This window comes from Nothobranchius furzeri, chromosome 7 (assembly GCF_043380555.1).
Source record: "Nothobranchius furzeri strain GRZ-AD chromosome 7, NfurGRZ-RIMD1, whole genome shotgun sequence".
Taxonomy (NCBI): Eukaryota; Metazoa; Chordata; class Actinopteri; order Cyprinodontiformes; family Nothobranchiidae; genus Nothobranchius; species Nothobranchius furzeri.
This window is the reverse complement of record NC_091747.1, coordinates 78,387,788-78,401,398: the sequence shown is the minus strand read 5'-3', so window position 1 is coordinate 78,401,398 and position 13,611 is coordinate 78,387,788. Positions and strand designations below refer to the sequence as shown.

General features: G+C 44.9%; 1 protein-coding gene across 1 annotated transcript; it reads left to right on the top strand.

Moving 5' to 3' along the window:
- Positions 1–1,396: 1,396 nt before the first annotated feature.
- crmp1 (collapsin response mediator protein 1) lies at positions 1,397–13,349 on the top strand. Its single transcript, XM_015954190.3, has 14 exons — positions 1,397–1,799; positions 4,178–4,266; positions 4,347–4,531; positions 4,640–4,804; positions 5,190–5,251; positions 5,350–5,430; positions 6,664–6,732; positions 6,827–6,947; positions 7,038–7,194; positions 9,832–9,973; positions 10,044–10,214; positions 12,276–12,455; positions 12,870–13,035; positions 13,117–13,349. The coding sequence occupies exons 1-14, from the start codon at positions 1,452–1,454 to the stop codon at positions 13,206–13,208; spliced, it is 2,028 nt and encodes a 675-aa protein (XP_015809676.3). The 5' UTR covers positions 1,397–1,451; the 3' UTR covers positions 13,209–13,349.
- The last annotated feature ends 262 nt before the right edge of the window (positions 13,350–13,611 follow it).

The window sequence follows — 13,611 nt, the reverse complement described above, 5'->3', positions numbered from 1 at the left end:
CTGAATGTATCGCAATATATCGTGATATATCGTATCGCCAGAATTTCAAAAATACACATCCCTAGTAATTACTGTCCAATCAAGATGTGCTTTCCATCAGTTGCAGTTAAAGTCTGTAGCAAAAGTCTCTATTTAAGTAGATTATGTGGTTTCAGGTCAAACTCTGTTGGGCTGAACCTAATGGAGAGTGGCTGCTCCCAAATGGCACCAAAGGAGAACAGAGCTGAGCAGGGAAGATGAGGTTGGCTGCAACAAGACCCAAACTCGTGGTTTGGCACCGTGCAGCAGTTTCTGGCTGATTTAATGCAATAAAGGAAGGAAGCACCCCGCCATGCGCTGGCCACTGAGTTCTGGTGATTGTGTCGATGAAAACCAAGCGGGTTAGGTCACTGCTTTCCGTTGCCAAATCATCACAGTTGTTTTGGAGAGATTGTTGGTTTAAGTTAGACTTTTAATTGTAATGCGCACCAAAAGGTTGGTGATGTGAATTGTAAGTCAAAAGTCTCTTTGTAGGTTTAGATATAAGAGATCAACCACTCATCACAACGTTTATTTTCTATAAGAACTACTATAGAGACAAAAGAAAATGGTCATTTTTCATAATCTTGCTGAAAACATGAAGCACCAAACACACACAGGCAGCTTTACTTCTGGCCTGAACTTTGATGCAGAAAAGAGAAACAAGTACAGATCATTTTAAAAATCACATTTTACCTCAGAAACACATCAGTTTATCTTTCAACTGCTGTAGAGAAACACGTTCATTTGAAAAGGGATGATGAACGATTAAAACATTTATTGTAACACAAATGTGTCACTCAGCTAAAACATCACCAATCTAAAGGTTTCTGCTTTTATTAATCACCAGGGATTAGATTATTTTAGAGATTTGCTGAGATTCTCATGAGATTGTTGCTCCGATAAAGAAAAAACATCCACTGCATTTCCTCACATTCCTTTTTCACATTCCAGAAATGTCCCTTCCGACTGCAAGATGCACCTTAAAAAACTGAGAATTTTTTTTTCTAATCTCCGTGTTTTATTTTTTCTTTAATTTAATGCATCACACACTCCTGCCATCTAACAGCTCCGATGGGACCGTCAAGTAGCATCTTTCACCATTGGACCCAGTAAGCACAGGTGTCCCCCTTTCCCTCCAGATGTGAGCTGACATGGAGCTTTAATCCTCTGAAGGAACGCCTGCCCCCCACCCCACCCCCACATTAACAACAGAAACGCTTTTTGCTGTCTGCTGCACTGGTTGTTGCATCACAGATGCATGAACAGGAAGACTATTAGGTTTGCTTAAAGAGGTTTTGTTTGCAGAATCCAGTTGAGTGCGCGCGCGCACCTGGAGAGGCGGGACCCGGTTTGACAGAAAAAAATAAATAAATAAAAACAATCCGAACAGAACCGCCCCCATCTCTCCAGACAGGAGGGAAGGCACCAAAATGTCTGACTGCAGGAGGCAGTGGAACCGGGAGGATGAGCTCCCGGTTTATCTGGCGGGGCCGATCAGCAGCGGGCCGAACCAGCGCAAAAGCTACGGCATGTTCAGCTCCGTGGAGGGTGCGTTCGACAGCAAGACCATAGACTTCGATAGCTACGCGGTGGGGAGGAAAGGGAGCCGCACCCCGAGAAGCAGGAGTCGGGAGAGGATCCTGGACTCCGGCGACCCTGTAGAGAAGACGCCCGGTGATGCCCGGGAGGGGTCACAGACCAACTCCACCGGAGAGATTGACGGTACTGGAACCGGTGCTGAGGTCCAATTTGCAGAAGAGGAAAATCTACCTGGAAAGGTAGGAAGGACGAATTCAGTTTTCTTTTACCCTGAGTCGGCCTAACGCTCCTTACAGCATCAGACACACTGGTTCACTTTCAGAAAATCATTTATTTGTTTAGAAGCCAATAAATTATCTCATGTCACCACGTTTGGACACAGGCGTCTCCCTGCCATCAGCTGGTTATTGTAAAACAAATGCTCAGTTTGCATGAATAAACAACTGCGTGCTGCGATGCAGTTTGTTTATTTTAACATTCAGCGCGCGCCGACGTAGCAAATCTATCAAAACATGCAGAAATCTGACGCCTCAGATTTCTGTGGTGCTGAAATGAACAGCGACCGTTGTCTCGTTCGCATGCGAGGTGCTCGTGTGCACGCGCACGCTTGTCTTTTTCTCCCCCCTTAAGTGCATTTGCATGCAGGCTCTTTTTACGGCAAGCCGATAGTGTAACAATTGTAACGTCACCAACCTGTCCCGTGAAAAAATGGCAAACAGGCAAAGAAAAATACAAACAATAGAAAAAATTTAATCATAAAAGCAAACCAGCATCAGTAAATCTGCACGAGAATGGAATATTTTAAACCAGTAAGAGAGTTTGAAATGCCCCGAGAGGCTGCATTTTGTCTATATGCAGAGTTTTTATTTCACTGATCTGCAAAACTTAAAAATGAACAACTTTGGCCAGAACTTAGGTTTATTGTACACAACAGCATTATGTTTAGTCTCCACCGTAGATCTACATGTGAAAACATATGTTTATACAACTTTTATTTATGTACAGACATTTTATTTTCATCCTTGCAAAAAGTAAAAAACTTAACCCTTTGATGCATGAATTATGAAATCTTCAACCATGATTTTTTAAAACATTTTTTTCATTCATCTTTAGGTGTGAATGAAACACATTTCAACAAATATTTTTTGTAACATTTAATTTACAAATAATTTATTACATATCCACCTCAGTGGACAGCATGCATTCTGAACATGAAATATGTTGGTCTGACTAACTGAAGTCCAAATGGAGCGGCTCAAATGCAATAAAGTCTTCAACAGCTGCAGCTTACTAGCAAAAAAATAAATAACTATTTTGAGTACCTGTCCACTGTAGTGACCATTATGCATCAAAGGGTTAAACATCTTTCTACCTTTGTAAGTAAAATTCAGGTTTATTTCAAAACACCTTTTCAAGAGAAAAATTCTCCAAAATGCATTCCTACAGATTTAATCATTTGCAGACTCCTACCATGTTATTAATTATCAAATTAATACAGGTTTAACGTTTTATTGTTAGACAGTTGGAAAATTTTGCATTTTGCCACTTTCGGCTTGCCATATTTTCGCTTGATCTGTCACTTGAGGCGCGCCACATAAGCTGACGCAGCCGCACGGGGCGGCTTCATCCCGACACAAAAGCCAAGTTCAGGTTTAGATACCTCCAGAGACGAAAGGGCACCCAGAACGCCACACGGGCGCCTGAGTCATCTCAGCCTGGTTCAGAGTGGACAGCGGATGGAGCATGTCTGGAATCAGTTATCAGGGGAATGACTGCATCCCCCATCAGAGGGTGAGAGAGCGGGGTAAATCCCTGCTGCAGGGTGGAGACGGGATTAAACTCTTAGTGAGTGGCACAGAACAGAAGGCCTTTTCCTGTCAGCTTCTTCTTTGTGGATCTGCAGAGTAGGTGTCAGTCCTCAGACTGTGTGTAGACACCTTTGGGTCACACATTCTTTATTTCTCTCTTCTGTAAATCAGTGAGGGATTAAACCCGTGCGTTACTGTCACAGCGGGGTTAGCACCAAAAACGCTCACGGCATGCTGGCATACATTCTTTCATTCTAACATGGCATCTTTCCTCATGGTTGAGCAGACTGTCATCGTGTGGAGCTGATCACTGGTTGCCATGGGAACCTTGCATCTTCTCAGAAGCTGTTGCCAGGCATCCTGGGTGCAAGGGTGTGGATTAGAAGCTTCATCCTGGATGTGACTTTAGAACAGAAAGAGAACTTTGTTGAGATCAACTCGATGGGGTACTCTTTGTGGCGTGAGGCATGAAAAAGGGGCCTCATAATAAAACACATTTATTTAGACTTGAACTGTGTAATCCAATTAATGGTGTTAAAATTAAAATTCAAAGTCAGTTTTAAGCATTCAAAGTTAAAATTAAACATATAAAGTCACATCTAGATTTAAATGTAGCTGCAAATGTGGTTTTTAAAATGATATTTATCTAAAACTCAAAATCAGACTTCCTTTAAATGGCAGTGTCCCACCAAAATAAAAGCATGCTTGTGTGATTGTGTCAATACTGCTTTAGTTTGTGGATTGCTAAACAGATTATGCAATATGCCAAAATGTCAGTACTCCCCCCATGTGCTCCTCCCCTCCTGCAGGATGGAAGGTTGCTGATCAAAGGAGGCCGAGTCGTCAATGATGATCAGTCATTCTATGCAGATGTCTTCATCGAGGACGGCCTCATCATGTGCGTATCGTGATTATTATTTATGTCAAGATCAGGCCTCACTTTCAGCTCTTTCTTCTCACTGCATGTTTCCCCACCAGGCAGGTGGGGGAGAACCTGGTTGCTCCAGCTGGTGTCAAGGTGATCGAGGCCAACGGCCGCATGATAATTCCCGGGGGGATCGACGTTAACACATGCCTGATGAAGCCGTATCTCGACACGCAGCCTGTTGACGACTTCCTGCAGGGCACCAAGGCAGCTCTTGCTGGAGGCACCACCATGATCAGTGAGTGAAAACACCTGAAGCATCTGCAGCTCATTCCAGATGCAGCAATCATGCACACCACGGTTCCAAAACGTGGCTGAGTCGTTTCTCTTTTTTTGGACCTTTCAGTTGATCATGTGACCCCTCAGCCAGAGGGCAGCCTGCTGGAGGCGTTTGAGCGCTGGCAGGAGGCTGCAGATAAAAAGGCTTGCTGTGACTACTCTCTTCATGTAGACATCCCCAAGTGGAATGAAACCGTTAAAGATGAGCTGGAAATGCTGGTGCAGGATAAAGGTACGTATCTTTTTGTTTTTAGTGCTGTAACATTTCAGAAATGTGCGTTGGAGACCTATCTAGGGAACACAAGTGAGAGATTTAGACACTTTAGTGCTGAATCCTCTTACAGTCATGACTCAGAGGACATCTATTGTCACCATAATGCTGCTGCGGCAGCAGAGCACAACATTTGCATGTAATCTTTTTTAAAGTAAAGTAAACAAAACGAAGAAAATTACCAGACCAAGCTGCTGCTTGTGAGGCCTTTTTCTGCAGCTGGGCTGGGCTGTGCAACTTGGCTCAAGCGTCAGTGACAGACATGCACTAGACATTACCTTCCATTTAAACTGTCTCAGTGAGTCTTGCCTCTGACGGCACCCTATCATCATTTTCCCATTTTCAGGTGTCAACTCCTTCCAAGTGTTCATGGCCTACAATGACCTTTATCAGATGACAGACTCTGAGGTTGGCACTAGTATAAAAATCTCCCTCACATCACTGTTTTCCCCATGAATCATCCACTCTGTGGTCCTCTAACGCTACATCTTCTTCTACCGTTGCAGCTGTACGCGGCTCTCTCTTTCCTGAAGGAGCTGGGTGCCGTGGTGTTGGTTCACGCTGAAAACGGAGACCTGGTAGCAAAGGTAAGCTTTAAATCTCTCCTCAAGCTGCACAGCAGCTGAGAAATCTTCTCATTACACAACTCGCCATCTCTCAAATAGACCGACTGAAGATTAATGTTGCTGCCGCAGACCCAGAGCACATAACCGTGCACCTGTTTTATTAATGATGATGATGATGTGATGGTGATTAAGATGGAGAATGGTGAGGACAGAGGCAGCGGCGACAACAAGTGTCAGATCTGGTCATGGCAAAGACTGTTGAGATTAAAGGATATTAATATGTCAAAAATATAGATGAGTGTGAGAATAAATCAGGATAATTAATAATGATCTGAACACTGATGACTAATAATGAGTTAGTGGTGAAGTAGGGAGATGGAGATGGAAAAGCCCGGTTATCCAGTGGAGACGGTGCTCACTGGGCAGAAACATGTCACAAGTACAATCTTTCTTGACTGACACAATGTGAGATTTTCTGTTTGCCTTGAACAAATCACACATCTACAGTGGTTCCTAAAGCTGGGGTCAGGACTCATTACCTCGATAATATCGAGGTTATCCGAGGATCTCCAGAGTTTAAAGTAAACCCTGTTCAGCACCACTGTTGTAAAAGCTAAAAAAGAACAAAAAATTAGAGTACTTCCGTTTTTTGTTTGTGTGTGTGTGTGTGTGTGTGTGTGTGTGTGTGTGTGTGTGTGTGTGTGTGTGTGTGTGCGTGCGTGTGTGTGTGTGTGTGTGTGTGTGTGTGTGTGTGTGTGTGTGTGTGTGTGTGTGTGTGCGTGCGTGCGTGTGTGTGTGTGTGTGTCTGCTCTGTCTTCTCGATCCCCAGTGAGTCGTGGAGGATGGCTGCTTATACTGAGCCAGGATTCTCTGGAGGTTTCTTCCTGTTAAAAGGGAGTTTTCCTCTCCACTGTCGCTACATGCTTGCTTAGTATGAGGATTGCTGTATAGTCACTGACACTAGTCAGTGACTTGATGCAATTTGCTGGGTTCCTTATATAGGAAACATTATTTCTGATTGGCTTAATGAACTGACCTGAATTAGAATGTTTATTATGTGAAGTGCCTTGAGATGACTCTTGTCGTGATTTGGCGCTACATAAATAAACTTGAATTGAATTGAATTGAAAATTATAGGGCAGGACTTAGGGTCACATTGTCATTTTGTGGGTCAGAAACTGAAAACCACTGCACTACATCATGCTGTACGATGCTGAAAATGACTGTAGATTAATTCTAAAATGTTTGTTTTAGGAGCAGAGAAAAATCCTCGGAATGGGAATCACAGGCCCTGAAGGGCACCCTCTGAGTCACCCTGAAGAGGTGACTTTAATCACACTCCCCTCTGCAGCTTAATATCATAAAAATACAATTTTATTTTTAATGACCTTCTTGTTTTATTCCTTTTTTCACACAGCTGGAGGCTGAAGCGGTTTTCCGTGCCATCACTCTCGGAAACCGTGTCAACTGTCCTGTCTACATCACGAAGGTGATGAGCAAGAGTGCAGCCGACACCATCGCTCAGGCCCGGAGGAAAGGTGAACCCTGACCTCTTCTTCCACTTAACTTCATCGCTCTTATTTCTCAGTTATTTTCATCAGAATCTGTCCAACTGTCCCTCCACACAGGCTCTGTGGTTTTTGGGGAGCCAATCACAGCTAGCCTGGCCACGGACGGCTCTCACTATTGGAGCAAAAACTGGGCCAAGGCAGCAGCTTATGTGACCTCTCCACCTCTGAGTCCTGATCCCACAACCCTGGATCACCTTCACACGCTGCTGGCCTGGTAACGCTCGAGGTTTCTTCATGTTTCATAACAACGTACAAAAAAACAACTTCTTACACGGTACAGTAGAAGCATTTAAAACATAAATCACATTTTTAGATGAATTCTTTGTGAACACAACCCACAGCGCTTAATTGAACTTTAACCCCAGAACATACATAGTTATGAGGAAATTACCTAAGTGACAGGATAGGAGACACCAGCAGGGATCTGTTTACTTTTATACATACATTATATTCATACCACACACAGCAGCTAGTGTGTAGTGATGTGTCGGTCGTGAACGAACCGCCTCTAAGAGCCGGCTCTTTGAAGTGAACGACGGGAGCCGTCCCCTCCCCTCCCCCCTCCCCCCCTGCCTTGGTGAAAGCTACAGGCGATTGGTCAACATGTGTAACTGCGTGTCCAGACTGTCCACACACAGAGCAGTAGGGGCGGGGAAGAGGGAGGATCAGACTCAGACACACAGCAGAGCACACGTGGGAGGAGGGAGACGAGAGGGAATGAGGAGGAGGAAAAAGGCGAGCGAAAGGGAGGAGAGTGCGACGAAGACGGTGAGAAAATGAGCGCCAGCAGTCGGAAAGTGGAGATTTCTAGCATTATTTTGGTTATAAATGTACTCTACGCAACAGAAAATCTGAGGAGCCACTTGGGAGCCGAAAGAACCGGCTCTCTAAAAAGAGCCGGAATTCCCATCACTACTAGTGTGATGCAGAATAAAAATCTGATCAGTGAAAAGGACAAACGGAGGAAAAGTGAAAGTGGACGTTTGAAGGTAGTTTGACCTCTGCAGCGAAGGACAACACATCTGTTATGACCTCCCCTCCTCAACTCCCGCTGAACGAGGGGCCAGATTTCATGACTTGCACATGTTTAAAGCTCGATTCTGCCGAGTTAAGGCTAAAACCTCAATTTTTCATATTTTTACACAAACCAGATCTGCAGGGTGTCTTTCACATCCGTCAGGTTTATGGATGGATTTTAAAGTTTCAGATCGAGCTTTTCCTTTTGCTCTGCAGTTGAGATGTTTTGTATTTCCTGAAAAACGTTTTGCATGACTCTGAAAATGTGCAGCCTTCACTTTGAACTTAAAAAAAAAAAGATTAAAAATGTACAAAAGGAAGAGAAATGTTCAAAAAGACAAGGACTTTAGTAACAACATTTTATCAGGTAAATTAATGAAAAGTAAAACTAATCTTTATGAAAATGACAAATAATAACACTCAAAGATGGCTACAGCTCGGTCTGTTATACAGATGTGGAGCTGAACTAAGATGTGCTTTTAGCTGAAAGTCTTTCGCATCACAAGCTGTGAATAATAAAGATCAGGCATGAACTGCAGATACTGATTTCATTATTTAAAATATATGACCCAAACCATTTTAACTACCATCCTTTTTCACCTCTAGATGGTTTTACTTATCTCTGACTCATAGCAGACTTCTGATTCTGAAACAAGTCCAGATGTGTAAACGATTGTGTCGGATTAGGATTAATTAGGATGTAACTGTGTTAAGGTTAGGAGCAACACACACACACACACACACACACACACACACACACACACACACACACACACACACACACACACACACACACACACACACACACACACACACACACACACACACACACACACACACACACACCAGCAACTTCCAGCTGCACACTTTCAAAGTGCCCTCGATTCCATAAATAGCACATGGACCTAGAGTAACTCATCATCTGCTGTCTTGGCTACCAAGCGTCTCCCTCCTCCTCCTCCTCTTCCTCTTTGTCCTCCTCTCTGCTTAGCCACACTTGATCCACAACTGCAGCTTCTCATGCTGCTCTGAGGGTTTAACACCGCTGTTTTCCTCCAGCGTCCTCTGAAATGACAGAGTTATTTTCAGGTTCCTATTGAGAGATGTGAACACTTTATTACGCTGGCTCATTATTGCTATAATAAGCAATCGCTTTGCGTTAGGATGATGATCATACAGCCGAGAATAATCACTATGATCAATGAGTAAATTACAGGCCTCACACCAAAGATTATGATAAACACTCTTCTCTTGTACAGTAAGAGGTAGAATGGGTGTGTGTGTGTGTTGCTGGTGTTTTAATAATGCAGTGCATATGTATGTATTAACAGAGGCTCTAGACAGCAGCACTGCAGCTGTGTTGCACCATTCTGACACTTTCAGCTGACTGGTTTTAAACACCAAACCTCCTCATGATGTGCACATTAAATTACAGGCTCACTGAGGACACCTAGTGGCTGATTTATCAATAACAAAAACCCTTTTAACCCAGGCGTGTCCAATCCTGGTCCTCGAGGGCCGGTATCCAGCACGTTTTCGTTTTAACCTGCTTCAACACACCTGATTTCAATCAGCAGGTGATTAACAGGCTTCTGCAGAGCCTGATGAGCTGCTGCACAGGTGATTCCACCAGCTAATCAAGCGTGTTGAAGCAGAAAAACCACAAAACCTGCTGGTTACCGGCCCTCCAGGACCAGGATTGGACACCCCTGCTTTAACCAAATGATCAGCATGAAAACTTTTTTTTTTTAGTTTGGTTCCTGATTTTGCCTCCTGCTGTGGACATTTCACATTGATCATCAAATACTTGAGTCACTGTGTTTCGTGTCCACAGCGGGGACCTCCAGGTGGTGGGCAGCTCTCACTGTGCGTACAGCACCTCCCAGAAGGCGATCGGTAGAGATGACTTCACACTGATCCCAGAAGGAGTCAACGGAGTGGAGGAGAGGATGGGTTTTGTGTGGGACAAGGCTGTGGTAAGGAGGGTTCCTGACAGTGTGGCTGTGAGTTTGTAACAGAGTTAATATCGACTTCTATGACACTCAGGCCATGGGGAAGATGGATGAGAACCAGTTTGTTGCAGTCACATCAACCAACGCTGCGAAGATCTTTAACCTGTACCCACGTAAGGGACGCATTGCTGCAGGCTCCGACGCTGACATCGTCATCTGGGACCCTGACAGTGTCAAAACCATCACAGCGAAACTCCAGCAGTCGGTGAGAACTTGGGAAGAAAAAGGGAGATGGATGGAGGACAGTCAGGAAGAAGAGTGCTAACCCTAACCAATCATCCATCCATCCATCCATCCATCCATCCAACCATTTTCATCCACTTATCCGGAGTCGGGTCACGGGGGCAGCAGCCTAAGGCGAGAGGCCCAGACTTCCCTCTCCCCAGCCACTTGGGCCAGCTCCTCCAGGGTAATCCCAAGGCGTTCCCTGGCCAGGTGAGAGACATTGTCCCTCCACCGTGTCCTGGGTCTACCTTTAGGCCTCCTACTGGTTGGACGTGCCCAGAAAACCTCACCAGGGAGGCGTCCAGGAGGCATCCTGACCAGATGCCCAAGACACCTCAACTGGCTCCTCTCGATGTGGAGGAGCAGCGGGTCTACTCCGAGCCCCTCCCGAATGACCGAGCTTCTCACCCTATCTCTAAGGGAGAGCCCAGCCACTCTTCGGAGAAAAGTCATTTCGGCCGTTTGTATCCGCGATCTCATTCTTTAGGTCACTACCCAAAGCTCATGACCATAGGTGAGGGTAGGAACGTAGATCGGCCGGTAAATCGAGAGCTTCACCTTCTGACTCAGCTCTCTCTTCACCACGACAGACCGGTACAACGCCCGCATCACTGCAGATGCAGCACCAATCCACCTATCGATCTCACGCTCCAGTTTTCCCTCACTCGTGAACAAGATCCCGAGATACTTAAACTCCTCCACTTGGGGCAGGACCTCCTCCCTGACTCGGAGAAGGCATTCTACCCTTTTCTGAATCAAGACTATGGTCTCAGATTTAGAGGAGCTGATTCTCAAGCCCGACTTACTGCCGGCAATGCGGACCAAGCTCTGACACCGGTCATACAGGGACCTAACAGCCCGTATCAGAGGGCCTGGTACCCCATACTCCCGGAGTACCCCCACAGGGTCCCCTGAGGGACGCGGTCAAACGCCTTCTCCAAATCCACAAAACACATGTAGACTGGTTGGGCAAATTCCCACGCACCCTCCAGCATCCCCCTAAGGGTATAGAGCTGGTCCAGTGTTCCACGGCCAGGACGAAAACCACATTGCTCCTCCTGAATTTGAGGTTCAACAATCCGACGGACCCTCCTCTCCAGAACCTCTGAATAGACCTTACCAGGAAGGCTCAGGAGTGTGATCTCCCTGTAGTTGGAACACACCCTGCAGTCCCCCTTTTTAAATAAGCAATCAATCAAAAGAATAAGAGTAGAAGCTCTGAAGATGCTGACAGTACAGAAAGTGGAAAATGACACTGTCTGCCTTCGATGAGCTGCTGGGCAGTGGGTCTATGTGACCAGTGCTGGGATATACCATGTATATAGCAAAGTCAGTGTTGCCATGGCAACGACCTGAATGAAGATCTTTAGGATCTGCATAAGGATTTACCTTAATTGTAGCTCTCTGTGACCCACAGTAGTGGTCTTGTTACAATAATTACACAGAGTGTTGTGTATTTGGAGCAGGCAGCCACTAATGTCGTTCACGTTTCTGTTTACATTGCTCATCGGAATAAACGGAGCATTCGTTAATCTCCAAGGACACGGCGATTGTTCAGCTTTAACGTAGAAGAGATCTGGTTACTCCTTCAGTTCAGACGGCTGCTTCTGAGGAGGACTGTCGTCCACACAGCTCGTTAGCTAATTCAAACATGGATCTGGAAGCTTTATGCTAAACACTGATAGCTTTGAGATATTTTTTTTTTTGTTCATCTGCACAAAGATATCTTAGATGATCTAAAGTTGTAAGATCTCAATCCCTAGGTTTTATTTAGTTAGCTAAAATCGCAGAGATCCACTTCTGGATGATGGCTGGAGACGGGGCTCTTGTCCTCCAGCTTGTGTGGATCTGTGCAGTTACCCGGATGTAAACAAAAACTTCCTGAACGGGGGAACTCTGGATTGCCCCTTTAAGTCCTAGTCCCTCCATACCTCTTCACCATTGACCATCCTTCAGTCTTACCCGTACCAAAATCGAGCTCTCTTTGTTCATCTTGCTTGATCTCTCTTTTCTTCCCGAATGTTTCCCCTTTTCCACACAGGCTGCAGAATACAACATCTTTGAAGGTCTGGAATGCCGTGGTGGCCCAGCGCTTGTGTTGAGCCAAGGTCAGATAGTTTACGAAGGAGGCAAGCTGCAAGTCCAGCAGGGAACCGGTCGGTTTATTCCACGCAAACCCTTCCCAGACTTTGCTTACCAACGCGTCAAATTCAGAAATCAGGTACGGAGCGTTTGTTTAAATAATCCATTTCAACATGACAAACGGAATGTTCACAAACCAAAACTTTACTTTTGTTCAGTGTTGTTGTCAAATATACGGTGAATCATCAACCACATGCATGTAGTATCTCTTTTAGTCTTGCAGCCACTCAGTCTGCTTTGGTGATTTCCCACCAAAGTTTTTAGAGACAAAAAAACTGGATGAAATGTGAAGATTAGGTTTTTCCCCCTGTTGATTCTCACTAACGTGTCCAAGGGAAAATCTCAGTATTCCGTTTGTTTCCCCTACACAGAAAATCCATTTTTATTGTTTTTTAAAAAGGTACAGTTCTTATCCAGGTTCAATCTGAGACTAAAAATCTAAACAAAAATTAAACATTTATTCACTTGCGTGTCCTTTGGATCTGTGATCCAGGTGAAGAATAGTCAGGGTGTCACTCGTGGGATGTATGACGGCCCTGTGTATGAAGTCCCCTCTATGCCCAAGTACATCACTCCTTCTCCGTCTGCCAAAACCTCGCCCACCTCTCACCAACCGCCACCGATTCGCAACCTGCACCAGTCCAACTTCAGCCTTTCAGGTTGTGAAATGGGTAAACTTTGCCACTCTTAACATTACGGTTCTGATGACTGGTCTAATATGTCTTTTACTTTATTCTCAGGTGCTCAGATTGACGACAACGTCCCTCGTAGGTCTGGCCACCGCATCGTAGCGCCCCCTGGTGGCCGCTCCAACATCACCAGCCTTGGTTAAACAGCGCACATCTGGCCGCGGTGTAGTTTTACCGTTTTGAGTGTGCTCGACTGTACGAGAGGCATAATTGAAGACCTTTGTATGTTTTGGTAGTTATGCTCTCTTTATGATCAGATTAGGCACATTCATGCTTTTAGAAGAAAAATGTGATTAACAATCAACAAACTGATTCAAAACAATCAAACTCCTCTCATCCAAAGTGTTTCATCAGATTGTTTTGTTCTTCCTCTTAAGCGTGACCTTCTTCTTCCTCACCTCCCACTGCTGAGTCTGCTCAGACACGGTGCTACTTTTCTGCCACCTGGTGGACAGCTGAAGGAAGAACACCTCAGCTGACTAATAGAGCAGTGACATTTATTGCATGGAAAAGTTTTAAACATTTGCACTATTTGTGGAGAGCATC

Bases quoted from the DNA above. Each gene is read 5' to 3' on its own strand.
- crmp1 (XM_015954190.3), top strand. From the start codon at position 1,452: ATGTCTGACTGCAGGAGGCAGTGGAACCGGGAGGATGAGCTCCCGGTT. The intron at 4,532-4,639 runs GTGAGTGAAAAC...TGGACCTTTCAG, and splicing joins TGGAGGCACCACCATGATCA to TTGATCATGTGACCCCTCAG. The intron at 4,805-5,189 runs GTACGTATCTTT...TCCCATTTTCAG, and splicing joins AATGCTGGTGCAGGATAAAG to GTGTCAACTCCTTCCAAGTG.